At 44.8% G+C, this 13,450-nt stretch overlaps 1 protein-coding gene across 4 annotated transcripts in view; it reads left to right on the plus strand.

The window, feature by feature from the left end:
* TRAFD1 (TRAF-type zinc finger domain containing 1) overlaps positions 1 to 13,450 on the plus strand; it is a 35,299-nt gene that overhangs the window by 7,473 nt on the left and 14,376 nt on the right. For all 4 annotated transcript variants that reach the window (XM_053590252.1, XM_053590251.1, XM_053590253.1 and 1 more), the window contains exons 3-5: positions 6,601 to 6,736; positions 6,849 to 6,902; positions 12,164 to 12,569. In XM_053590252.1, the coding sequence (XP_053446227.1) occupies positions 6,601 to 6,736; positions 6,849 to 6,902; positions 12,164 to 12,569 (596 nt within the window). The remainder of the gene's footprint in view (positions 1 to 6,600; positions 6,737 to 6,848; positions 6,903 to 12,163; positions 12,570 to 13,450) is intronic.

The following is a 13,450-nucleotide window of genomic DNA, read 5'->3' on the forward strand; positions in this document are numbered from 1 at the left end:
CTTTTTAACAATTTTGGATAAGCTAACTGTTTCACTTTTTTTTTCTTTTGGAGAGAGGATCTTACTTTGTTGACCAGGCTGTGTTACGTGTTGTGATCATAGTTCATTGCAACCTTGGAGTTCTGGGCTGAAGTGAACCACTTGCCTTGGCCTCTTGAGTAGCTGGGACTATAGGTGTGTTCCACTGTACCTGCCTAAAATTTTTTTGGAGAGATGAGGTCTTATTGTGTTGTCCAGGCTGGTCTCAAATGCCTAGCCTCAAATAGTCATCCTACCTCTGCCTCCCACTTGCTGGGTGTGAGCTACCATACCATCATTATTTTAGTAATTTGACAAGCTTGATTAGGCAGCATAGAGTAGTCCTAGAATGATGGGATGAGTCTGGGAGCTAGTGCTCTGGTTCCTACCTTTATTTTTAATTTTTTTTTTGTAGAGACAGTCTCACTTTACCGCCTTCGGTAGAGTGCCATGATGTCACAGGACTCACAGCAACCTCTAGCTCTTGGGCTTCCATGATTCTCCTGCCTCAGCCTCCTGAGCAGCTGGGACTACAGGTGCCCGCCACAACGCCTGGCTATTTTTTGGTTGCAGTTCAGCCGGGGCTGGGTTTGAACCCACCACCCTCAGTATATGGGGCCGGCGCCCTACTCACTGAGCCAGAGGTGCCACCCTTAATTTTTTTTTTTTGAGACGGAGTCTTATTATGTCTCCTTTGGTAGAGTGCTGTGACATTACAGCTCATAGCAACCTCAAGCTCTTGGGCTTAAGTGATTCTCTTGCCTCCGTCTCCCAAGTAGGTGGGACTATAGGTACCCGCCACAAAGCCCAGCTATTTTTTTGTTGTGGTTATTGTTTGGCAGGCCTAGGCTGGGTTCAAACCCACCAGCTCTGGTGTATGTGGCCGGAGCCCTAGCCGTTGAACTACAGGCACCAAGCTTCTACCTAATTGCTTTGGTGCCTCACTTTTCTGATTTTTTTGTTTGTCTGGAAAATACCATATGTTTTTTTTTTTTTTTCTTTTTGTAGAGACAGAGTCTCACTTTATGGCCCTCAGTAGAGTGCCGTGGCCTCACACAGCTCCCAGCAACCTCCAACTCCTGGGCTTAAGCGATTCTCTTGCCTCAGCCTCCCGAGTAGCTGGGACTACAGGCGCCCGCCACAACGCCCGGCTATTTTTGGTTGCAGTTTGGCTGGGGCCGGGTTTGAACCCGCCACCCTCAGTATATGAGGCTGGCGCCTTACCGACGGAGCCACAGGTGCCGCCCGAAAATACCATATGTTTTTAAAAAAGATAATGTAGGGCGGCACCTGTGGTTCAGTGAGTAGGGCACCGGTCCCATATGCCAGAGGTGGCGGGTTCAAACCCAGCCCCGGCGAAAAAATACCACAAAAAAAAAAAAAAAAAAGATAATGTAATAAACATAAAATGTTTGGACCGGTTCAGTGTTTTTCAAAGTATGTTGCTAGTATTTCCCTGAGTGGCCATAGTGGCTGTCTTGGGGTTGATTGGGAGGAGGTTGACTCTGTATCTAGTGACAATTCAACTAGACCAATTTAGTCTTAACTCTTTATAAAGGATTTTGCTACTTAAATAAAAGTAATTGAACTCTTTTTTTTTTTTTCTGTTTTTTGTTTTTTAAAAGTAGTTGAACTCTTAAAGCAGTGAGCCTCAATCACTATCATTTCATGATTCTAAAACTGTTAGTGAAGACTGGTACAGTCTTGAATGTTAAGGTTTCTGTTTCTGTTTTTAATCCATGTGAGTTACAGGAAAGAGCAGCTCTTTCCTGCTGAAACGAAACCAAACGTAGGCATGCAGTTAATAATCAGCTGGTTCATGATGGGGATTTCTCAACTTATCTTGATGTTTTGGTTATATATAGCGCTCTTACTGTAAGCTAAAGAGCAAAGCAAAACAGAACTGTCTGTTAGGTTTAACTTAAAAAATAGCGGTAAGAGAGAGGTTGCATAAGGAAAATAGTCTGACATATTGGTGAAAGGTTCAAGCTAGATGAGAATTTTTTCTTGTTTTGTTTTTCTTTATGCTCAAGCTTTTTTTTTTTTGGTAGAATTAGGATACAATTAGGGAAACTGCTGGTTATAGCTTGTTTGTTTATTTTTTGAGACAGTCTCACTGTGTTGCCCTCGGTAGAGTGCTGTGGTGTCATAGCTCACAGCAACCTCAAACTCTTAGGCGAAAGCAATTTCCTTTTCTCAGCCTCCCAAGTAGCTGGGACTACAGGCACCCACCACAATACCCTGCTATTTTTTTGTTGTAGTCCTCGTTGTTTAGCAGGCCCGGGCTGGGTTCAAATCTGCCAGCCCTGGTGTCTGTGGCTGGCCCCCTAACCACTGAGCTATGGGCGCTGAACCTGGTTGTAGCATTTTTTACCTGCCTGGAATTAAGATTTCATCTCATTGAGGGTGTCTTGCTTTCTTTCTACTACGCCACTATTGCTTTCTGCCATTTCATAAACTGTTTTAGCTTAGTTTGGCTTTTTTTTTTTTTTTTTGTAGAGACAATTTTACTTAGTTGCCCTCGGTGAGTGCCGTGGTGTCACAGCTCACAGCAACCTCCAACTCCTGGGCTTAGGCAATTCTCTTGCCTCAGCCTCCTGAGTAGCTGGGGCCACAGGCGCCCGCCACAATGCCCAGCTATTTTTTTGTTGCAGTTTGGCCGGGGCTGGGTTTGAACCTGTCACTCTCAGTATATAGGGCCGACACCCTACCCACTGAGCCACAGGCGCTGCCCTTAGTTTGGGTTTTATATGTATGGGTTTTTGTTTGATTTGTTTGCAGATAGTAGAATGCCATGGCGTCGTAGCTCACAGCAACCTCAAAGTCTTAGGCTTGAGGAATCCTCTTGCCTTAGCCTCCCAAGTAGCTGGGGCTACAGGTGTACCCCACTACACCTGGCTATTTTTAGTAGAGATAGGGTCTTGTTTTTGTTGAAGCTGTTCTCAAACTCCTGAGCTTAAGCAGTCTACCCCTCCTCCTTCCAGAGTGCTAGGATTACAGGTCTGAGCCCCAGCATCCAGCCTATATGTGCAGTTATTGATACAAAGTCAGTGAAACAATCACAAGAAAATAGTTTTTTTTTTAAAGAAAACATTTCTATTTTATCAGTCTATTCCAATTTGAAGGAATCTCAAACCTAGGACAGTATATAAATAACTACACTAAATTAGTTAAAGAAAGGTGAGTTAATGGAAAACAAATGAAAATAAGGTTATTGGCTCGGCGCCTGTGGCTCAAGCAGCTAAGGCGCCAGCCACATTCACCTGAGCTGATGGGTTCGAATCTAGCCCAGGTCCACCAAACAACGACAGCTGCAACCAAAAAATAGCCAGGTGTTGTGGCAGATGCCTGTGGTCCCAGTTCCTTGGGAGGCGGAGGCAGGAGAATCACTTGAGCCCAGGAGTTGGAGGTTGCTGTGAGCTGTGATGCGATAGCACTCTACTGAGGGTGACAGCCAGACTCGGTCTCAAAAAAAAAAAGAATAAAAAAAATAAAGCCAAAGTAATTTATTTAAAGACGAAAGCAGTTTGGATGGAAGTCTGACTGAGGCTGTACAGACTTTCCATCTGAATAACCCTGTTTAAATTTCAGTTTTAAAAATGTTGTCTTTATAGCCGGGCGTTGTGGCTGGCGCCTGTAGTCCCAGCTACTCGGGAGGCTGAGGCAAGAGAATCGCTTAAGCCCAGGAGTTGGAGGTTGCTGTGAGCTGTGTGATGCCACGGCACTCTACCGAGGGCCATAAAGTGAGACTCTGTCTCTACAAAAAAAAAAAAAAAAAAAAATTTTGTCTTTAGAGCATGTTATTGTTCTCTGGAAAAAGTTAAAGTATGCTTCAAAGTCCAACCTGCAATTACATTCAACTAGGCAACCACTGATAAAAGTAGAGTTTATGATCCAAGGTGTTTTTGCAGTTACCACCTTTGTTAATGGTATTGTCTAACTGGAGGGAGGGTGTGGTTCCATGGAATGGAAGTCTCAACATCAGAGGGCTTCAACTTTTTGCTTTTGTGTATATTAAATAATTGATTTCTTACTATTTGTGTCGAGTGTTTGGAAGGCCATTGGGAATTTTTCTGAAAGCCTTGGCTTTCAGGCATTTTTATCTATATGAATTTTACCTCTAGTTTGCAAACCTGTCCTGAGAGGTTGGTCAGCACTTTGGGAGGCTGAGATAGGAAGATTGCTTGAGGTCAGAAATTCGAGACCGGTCTGAGCAACATAGCAACACCTCATCTCTACAAAAAATAAAAACATTAACTGGGCATGGTGGCATGTGCCTGTAGTCCTAGCTATTCAGGAAGCTGAGGCAGGAGGATTGCTTGAGTTTAGGAATTTGAGATTAACAATGAGTGGTTATATAGTGAGCTATCTTGGTGCCACTGCCCTCTAGCCTTGGTGACAGAGCAAGACCCTGTCTCTAAAAAAACAAAAGATTTGTTGTATGATTGTCTGTATCGATCTTGTTCAAGATTTTATTTTTCCAAATTTTTATTTTAGGTGACATAGGTACATTCTTCTAATGCAGTTTTAGTGGGACTGTGAAATTTGCATTTTTCAATGAATATACTCATATTCTTTTTTTTTTTTGCAGTTTTGGGGCCGGGTTTCAACCCACCACCTCTGGTATATGGGGCCAACGCCCTACTCACTGAGCCACACGGGCTGCCCAAATATACTCATATTCTAATGAATAAAGGCAAAGCCTTTTTTTTTTTTTTTTTTTCTTTTTGAGACAGAGTCTCAAGCTTTTGCCCCAGGTGGAGTGCCATGGGTCACATCTCATAGCAATCTCCAGCTCTTGGGCTTAGGCGATTCTCTTACCTTAGCCTTCCAAGTAGCTGAGTAGTAGGTGCACACCACAAAGCCTGGCTATTTTTTGTTGCAGTTTGGCTGGGGCTGGGTTCAAACCCACCACCCTCGGTATATGGGGCCATTGCCCTACTCGCTGAGCCACAGGTGCCGCCCTTTTTTTTTGAACAGAGTCTCACTATATCGTCCTTGGTAGAGTGCTATGGCGTCCCAGCTCACAGCAACCTCAAACTCCTGGACTCAAGTGATTCTCTTGCCTCAGTCTCCCAAGTAGCTAGGACCACAGGCGCCCGCCACAATGCCCAGCCGTTTTTTGTTGCTGTTGTTATTGTTGTTTAGCTGGCCCCGGGCTGGGTTCGAACCTACCAACTTCAGTGTATGTGACTGGTGCCACAACCACTGTGCTATAGGTGCCGAGCCTTTTTTTCTTTTTTTTTTTTTCAGTCTTTGGCCAGGGCTGGGTTTGAACCCACTACCTCAGGCATATGGGGCCGGCACCCCACCTCTTTGAGCCACAGGCACCGCCCTTCTTTTTTTTTTTTTTTTTTAAGTAAAAAAAGAGTGTTGCTGTTTTGCCCAGATTGGCTCTGAATGCCTGGGCTCAAGTCATCCTTCTGCCTTAGCTTCCCAACTGGCTTGCTTTACAGGTATGCACTACTGCCCCTGGCAAAGTAAGACCTTTGAATAGTGTGTGCCTCTAATTGTAGTTTATATACACTCTTGTCAGGTTCAAATGGTCTTGTTCCTTTGTCACTTTATCCCTCTTCTTTTCTTCAATTTAGATATGATCTTTGATTAGATCACTTAAGCTAAGTAAGAAAGGCAAAAATTAGGCGAAGAGACAGACTGAGGGAAAGGCTCAGGATTTCATTTTTTACAGTTTGTTGATGAAATGTGTACCAACCCAGGCAGAGAGCATGTTTCTGACTAGCATCCAGCCTGATTGAAAGGCACGTGGGACGGAAAAGAAGCAATTTCCTGTTCCTCTTGGATTATCCCAAAGCTGGCATCTACTCTTTTTGGTTTGACTTTTCATAGAATAAAATCCAATGAAATTAAACTGCTTAACTGAAAGTGAAAATAAGTGGTAGGGTGGATTTTTTGTGTGTGTGGGTGTTTTGTTTTGTTTTTTAAAATAATCCTGGAGTGTATGATTTTGCAGCATGGATGGTTTTGGAAAACCCTAGCTTCACTCTTCTTGGCATCTGTCTTGTTGGTTGTCATCAGGTCTGACTTTAAGAAAGTAGACTGAGAGCCAGGTGCGGTGGCTCATGCCTGTAATCTTAGCACTCTGAGAGACTGAGGTGGGTGTATTGCCTGAGCCCAGGAGCCTGAGACCAGCCTGAGCCAGAGTGAAACTCTGTGTCTAAAAATAGCCGGGTGTTGTGGTGGGCACCTGGATTCTCAGCTGCTTGTGAGGCTTGAGGTAAGGGGATTACTTGAGCCCAAGAGTTTGAGGTTGCAGTGAGCTATGATGCCGCGACACTGTGCGGAGGGAGGCAAAGTGAGACTCTGTCTCAAAAAAAAAAAAAGAATGAGTGTTTAGGTTAGTGCATAGCACTGCTAACTCAGAATGGTATGCAGAAGACATAACTTTCAGGATTTAATTCTTGGAAAGCAGGGATGGTAACAGTCCTACGTTTGTACACTATTAATTAGAAATAATGGAGACTAAAGATTGGATACATCAGATTTCCACATTATCCTACTGTGCAAAAAAGGGCATAGATCAGTCAGTAATGCTTAACCTTTTTCATTGGTCTATTTCTGTAGTAAGAAAGAAATTCCTGTGTTTAATTTTACCATCCACGAGATCCACTGTCAAAGGAACATTGGGATGTGTCCTCTCTGCAAGGAACCATTTCCCAAATCTGACATGGAGACTCACATGGCTACGGAACACTGTTTGGTAAACAATCAAGTACCCAAATGTTCATAAATGTATTATACTTGATATTGTGCAATAGCAAGAGAATGTATTGTCACAAAGCCAATTTATTGATTCTCACTTCTTACCTTAGGTGACCTGCAAATGTAACAAGAAGTTGGAGAAGAGACAGTTAAAGAAGCATGAGGTTAGTCTCCTTGCACTAAGAAGAGAGTGAATTATCATGGGGCTGGTCCTGCTGAGATTGTAGAGCCACATGCAGAGCAGAAAGCTAGTCTGGCTGAGTCTTTGTTCTCCCAACAGTTCACATGCATACTGCCTCTTAAAGCCTGTTTGAGGCTTTGACTGACTATTCAGCTACTGCCAGACTTAGTTGCCTGGCTGTTACACCTCATGCTCAGGCTTCAGAGTCTTTCCCTTGGGAACTGGATCTACCTTTTGGGGTTTGGCTATTGGCAGCCCCGCTAAGTATGAAGCCAAGCCTGGGGTTGTGATTGTGGGGTAACTGTCTGTCTCTCTTTTTTTTTTTTTTTTTTGAGACAGAGTCTCACTATGTTGCCCTTCGTAGAGTTCTATGTCACCATAGCTCACAGCAACCTCAAACTCTGGGGCTTAAGCGATTCTCTTGCCTCAGCCTCCCAATTAGCTGGGACTATAGGCACCCGCTGCAATGCCCAGCTATTTTTTTTTGAGACAGAGCCTCAAGCTGTCGCCCTGGGTAGAGTGCTGTGGCATCACAGCTCATAGCAACCTTCAACTCCTGGGCTCAAGCAAGTCTCCTGCCTCCGCCTCCGCCTCCCAAGTAGCTGGGACTACAGGTGCCCACCACAATGCCCGGCTAATTTTTGGTTGCAGCCATCGTTGTTTGGCAGGCCCAGGTTGCATTCGAACCCACCAGCTCAGGTGTATGTGGCTGGTAGCTTAGCCGCTTGAGCTACAGGGGCTGAGCCCTGGCTGTTTTTTTTTTTGGATTTTGGCCGGGGCTAGGTTTGAACCCGCCACCTCTGGCATATGGGACCGGCGCCCTACTCCTTGAGCCACAGGCACTGCCCAGCCCTGGCTGTTTTTTTTATTACAGTTGTTTAGCTGGCCCAGGCTGAGTTCGAACCCACCACCTTCGGTGTATGGGGCTGGCACTATAACCACTGTGCTACGGGTGCTGAGCCAGGATCTCTTAATTTTTTGTTGAAATTTTTTTGAGACAGGGTTTCACTCACTTTTTTAAGCTCTTTCCCTTAGGCTAAAGTGCAATGGCACAATCATAGCTCATTGTAGTCTTGAACTCGTAGCCTCAAGGAATCCTCCTACCTCAACCACCCAAAGTGCTGGGATTACCAGGCATGACCCATTGCACTTGGCCAGGATAACCTCTCTAGCACAGTCTGCCTTATGATTTCATTTTGAATTTTTGATCACTAAGATAACATGCTATTTATACCTGAAGAAATTCCTCAGCACTTGGTGAGAGAAAACATAGTTATTGTTTGGTCCTTAGTTGAGACAAAACTAGCCAGCATTAAATGAGTATATTAATTAGCCAATTAAAAAATTCAAACAACTATTTAGGTGTTAGTCACACAGGAGTATGTATACATATGTAAAAATTTACCAGGCTATGTGTTGAAGATACATTTCATTGTATCTATCTCAAACTATAACAACTAAATTTTATTAATTTATAATTAAATTACCCTTAATTTAAAAGGTAATAGGGGCACCTGTAGCTCAGAGGCTCCAGCCACATCCAGTAGAGCTGGCGGGTTTGAATCTGGCCAGAGCCTGCCAAACAATGACAACTACAATAAAAAAAAAAGAAAAAAAAATAGCCAGGCATTGCGGTGGGCTCCTGTAGTCCCAGCTACTTGGGAGGCTGAGGCAAGAGAATTGCTTAAGCCCAGGAGTTGGAGGTTGCTCTCAGCTGTGATGTCATGGCACTCTACCCAGGGTGAAGCTCTGTCTCAAAAAAAATAAAAATAAATAAATAAAATGTAATTGGGTGGTATGATTGAGATTGTATTAACAATGGTATTGCTGTGAATTAACAATTGCTATTTCTGCTATCTGAAACAACCTCCAATACACTGCCCCCTCTCCTAGGTTCTCTACCAGCTATTTCTGGGAGTCCCATGATACACCAATCATTATAAAAGTGCAAGTACACGGTGTTCCCTAACATTCCTGCAAGTCAGACCATGACAGTTTTAGACCAGAGATTAACTATCTAGAGTTCTAAAGTTTTTCCTTTATTTCTTTTGTTTTTAAATAGCTTTTACTTGCTATCCTGGTGAGTTACTAGAACTTTCTAGGATTGTTAGCAAAGTACTTAATTATATGATATGTGCCAGCAATTATTTGTTCTTTTGCCCTGGAGTAACTTAGGTCAGTGATATTTTTCTATTTAAAAGGTTCATTAAAAAAAAATCTTGGGCGGCGCCTGTGGCTCAGCAGGTAGGGCGCCGGTCCCATATGCCGGAGGTGGCGGGTTCAAACCCAGCCCCAGCCAAAAAAAAAAAAAAAAAAAAAATCTTTCTGGGGTGGCGCCTGTGGCTCAGTGAGGAGGGCCCCAGCTCCATATACTGAAGGTGGCGGGTTTAAACCTGGCCCTGGCCAAACTGCATCAAAATAAAATAGCCGGGGGCAGCGCCTGTGACTCAGTGAGTAGGGCGCAGGCCCCATATACCGAGGGTGGAGGGTTCAAACCCAGTCCCGGCCAAACTGCAACAACAAAAAAAATTAGCCGGGCATTGTGGTGGGCGCCTGTAGTCCCAGTTGCTTGGGAGGCTGAGGCAAGAGAATTACGTAAGCCCAAGAGTTGGAGGTTGCTGTGAGCCATGTGACGCCACGGCAATCTACCTGAGGGTGGTATAGTGAGACTCTGTCTCTAAAAAAAAAAAAAAAAAAAAAAATAGCTGTGCGTTGTGGTGGGTGCCTATAGTCTGAGCAACTTGGGAGGCTGAGGCAAGAGAATCGCCTAACCCCAGGAGTTGGGAGGTTACTGTGAGCTGTGATGCCACAGCGCTCTACTGAGGGTGATAAAGTGAGAATCTATCTGTATAAAACAACCAACCAAAAAAAACAATCCTGAAATCTATTAGGTGGTGCCTGTGGCTCAGTAGGGCACTGGCTCCATATACCGAGGGTGGTGGGTTCAAACCCCGCCCTGGTCAAACTGCAACAACAGATAGCCAGGCACTGTGGCGGGTGCCTGTAGTCCCAGCTACTCGGGAGGCTGGGGCAAAAGGATCACCTAAGCCCAAGAGCTGGAGGTTGCTGTGAGCTGTGACACTACAGCACTCTAGTGAGGGTGACAAAGTGAGACTGTCTCAAAAAAAAAAAAATCTTTCTGAATTGGTATTATATCTGTATGGTATGCAATTTTAAAGGCACAAAAGTGAATAGATGTAAAAAAATTGTATCTTTTACCCTGTTTTTCAGCTCCCTAGGCCCTTTTTATCAGTTTGTGTTTCCTACAACAGGTAGTTCATTCAATTGACCATAAACAGTGCAGAAATTGAATAGAATTTGAGTAGCATTTTTAGTAATTTAATTTGTATGAAAATGCTGGGTATGGTGGCTCACGCTTATAATATTAGAACTGTGGGAGGCTTGAGCTCAGGAGTTTGAGAGTAGCCTGAGCAAGAGTGAGACCCCATCTCTACTAAAAATAGGAAAAACTAGCTGGATGTGGTGGCAGATACTTGTAATCCCAGCTACTCAGGAGGCTAAGTCAGGAGGATCCCTTGAGCCCAAAAGTTTGAGGTTGCTGTGAGCTATGATGGCACTATGGCACTTTATCCAGGGTGACAGATTGAGACTGTGTCTCAAAATTTGTATGAAAAGAAATTTTTGCTCTTTGGTACAGTGGTTATAAAATATCTAAACTTTTGAAATGGGCCTAGTGCAGTGGCTTATACCTCCGATTCTACCTAGCACCCCAAGAGGCTAAGGCAGGAGGATCTCTTGGAGTCAGAAGTTTGAGACTAGACTGAGCAGGAGTAAGACTTCCTTTTCTATGAAAAATAGAAAAATTAGCTGGGTATTATGGCAGGCACCTGTAGTTCCTCAGTAAGGATCACTTACTTGAGCCCAGGAGTTTGAGGCTGCTGTAAGCTAAGCTGATACCATGACTGCAGCCTGGGCACCAGAGTAAGACTTTATCCCAGAAAAAAAAAAAAAAGAAAGAAAAGAAAGGGCTGGGCGCGATGGCTGTAATCCCAGGCACCCTGGGAGGCCGAGGCGGGCAGATTGCTTGAGCTCACAAGTTTAAGACCAGCTTAGCTAGAGCGAGACCTCACCTCTAAAAATAGCTGGGTGTTGTGGCGGGTGCCTGTAATCCCAGCTACTCAGGAGGCTGAGGCAAGAAATTGCCTGAACCCAAGACTTTGAGGTTGCTGTGAGCTGTGACACCGTGGCACTCTACCCAGGGCAAAAAAGTGAGACTGTGTCTCAAAAAAAAAAAAAAATTCTAAATTTCAGCTTCCAGTTTTTGGAATGTGCATGTCATATTAGCATAGTTTTTTTTAATATCTTTATAATGTTTTTAGTTTTCAGCAACTATTTCCTATTAAATATAAAGATTTTGTCCTTCATTTACTGAGTATATTTATATCCTTGGGGGGGTCATCTTCATTGGTGATTGTTGGCTTCTTTGCTCCAATTAAAGTCAGTGCTAAATACAAATATGAAAGTTAGGAAAGGGGTGGCGCCTGTGGCTCAGTGAGTACGGCGCTGGCCCCATATGCCGAGGGTGGCGGGTTCAAACCCAGCCCCGGCCAAACTGCAACAAAAAAATAGCCGGGCGTTGTGGCGGGCGCCTGTAGTCCCAGCTGCTCGGGAGGCTGAGGCAAGAGAATCGTGTAAGCCCAAGAGTTAGAGGTTGCTGTGAGCCGTGTGATGCCACGGCACTCTACCCGAGGGCGGTACTGAGACTCTGTCTCTACAAAAAAAAAAAAAAAAAAGAAAGTTAGGAAAGTTAGTGTCTTTCTAAAGGGAAGTCTCTTTTCCTCCTTACCTTCTATTTAAGACTAAATTGGAATAGGAGTGAGGGGAACTTGGTGAATCTTTTTTTTTTGCAGTTTTTGGCCAGGGCTGGGTTTGAACCCACCACCTCTGGCATATGGGGCTGGTGCCTACCCCTTTGAGCCACAGGTCCGCCCTCTTTTTTTTTTTTTTTTTTTGAGACAGAGTCTCAAGCTGTTGCCCTGGGTAGAGTGCCATGGCATCGTAGCTCAGAGCAACCTCTAACTCTTGGGCTTGAGTGATCTTCTTGCCTCAGTTTTTCTATTTTTAGTAGAGATGGGGGTCTTGCTTTTGCTCAGGCTGGTCTCAAACCCGTGAGCTAAGCAATCCACCTGCCTCTTCCTCCCAGAGTGCTAGGATTACAGGCATGAGCCATGGCACCCAGCCCCTAGATGTGCGTATTAACTGCCTTATTACTCTGTGTTGCAGGAGACTGAGTGCCCTCTGCGGCTTGCTGTCTGCCAACACTGTGATTTGGAACTTTCCATTGTCAAGTTGAAGGAACACGAAGATTACTGTGGTGCCCGGACAGAGCTGTGTGGCACCTGTGGGCGCAATGTTCTTGTTAAAGACCTGAAGACTCACCCGGAAGTTTGTGGGCAAGAGGGAGAGGAAAAGAGAAATGAGGTTGCCATACCTCCTAATGAATATGATGAGTCTTGGGGTCAAGATGGAATCTGGATCGCATCCCAACTCCTGAGACAAATTGAGGCACTGGACCCACCCATGAGGCTACCTGGAAGGCCCCTGAGAGCCTTTGAATCAGATCTTTTCCATAATAGAACTACCAGCCAAAGGAATATGACAGCTCCGTTTCCGATTCAGAATAATCTATGTGAGTTGTATTCAGTATTAGAAAACTGGAATAGTATAAAAATCTCAGGGCAGGCCAGGCATGATGGATCATGCCTGTAATCCCAATACTCTGGGAGGCTGAGGCAGGAGGATCCTTTGAGCTCAGGAGTTCAAGACCAGCCTTAGCTAGCTGGGTACTGTGGCGGGCACCTATAGTCCCAGCTACTTGGGAGGCTGAGGCAAGAGAAGAGGATCCCTTGAACCCAGGAGTTTAAGGTTGCTGTGAGCTGTGATGCCACGACACTTTACCCAGGGGGACAGAATGAGACTGTCCCTCCACCCAAGAAAAAGGACTAGCCTGAGCAAGAGTGATACCCTGTCTCTAAAAATTGATGGGTATTGTGGTTGGTGCTTGTAGTCGTAGCTACTTGGGAGGCTGAGGCAAGAGAATCACTTGAGCTCAAAGTTTGAGGTTGCTGTGAGCTATGATGCCATGGCACTCTACCAAGGGTGACAAAGTGAAAGTTTGTCTCAAAGAGAAAAAGGAAAGAAAAATTAGCCTGGTGGTGTGGTGTGTACCTGTAGTCCCAGTTACTCTGGAGGCTGAGACAGGAGGATCACTTGAACCCAGGAGTCTGAGGTTGTTGTAAGCTAGGTTGACACCATGGCATTCTAGTCTGTGGCAACATAGTGACATGACACTCTGTCTCAAAAAAACAGAAGAAATTGGGCGGCGCCTGTGGCTCAAGGAGTGGGGCGCCAGTCATATATGCGGGAGGTGACGGGTTCAAACCTAACCCCAGCCAAAAACCACAAAAAAAAAAAAAACAACAACAGAAGAATTGGGCAGCGCCTGTGGCTCAGTGGGTAATGCGCCGGCCCCATATACTGAGAGTGGTGGGTTCAAACCCAGCCCCAGCC

Source organism: Nycticebus coucang, chromosome 4 (genome assembly GCF_027406575.1).
Source record: "Nycticebus coucang isolate mNycCou1 chromosome 4, mNycCou1.pri, whole genome shotgun sequence".
Classification (NCBI taxonomy): domain Eukaryota; kingdom Metazoa; phylum Chordata; class Mammalia; order Primates; family Lorisidae; genus Nycticebus; species Nycticebus coucang.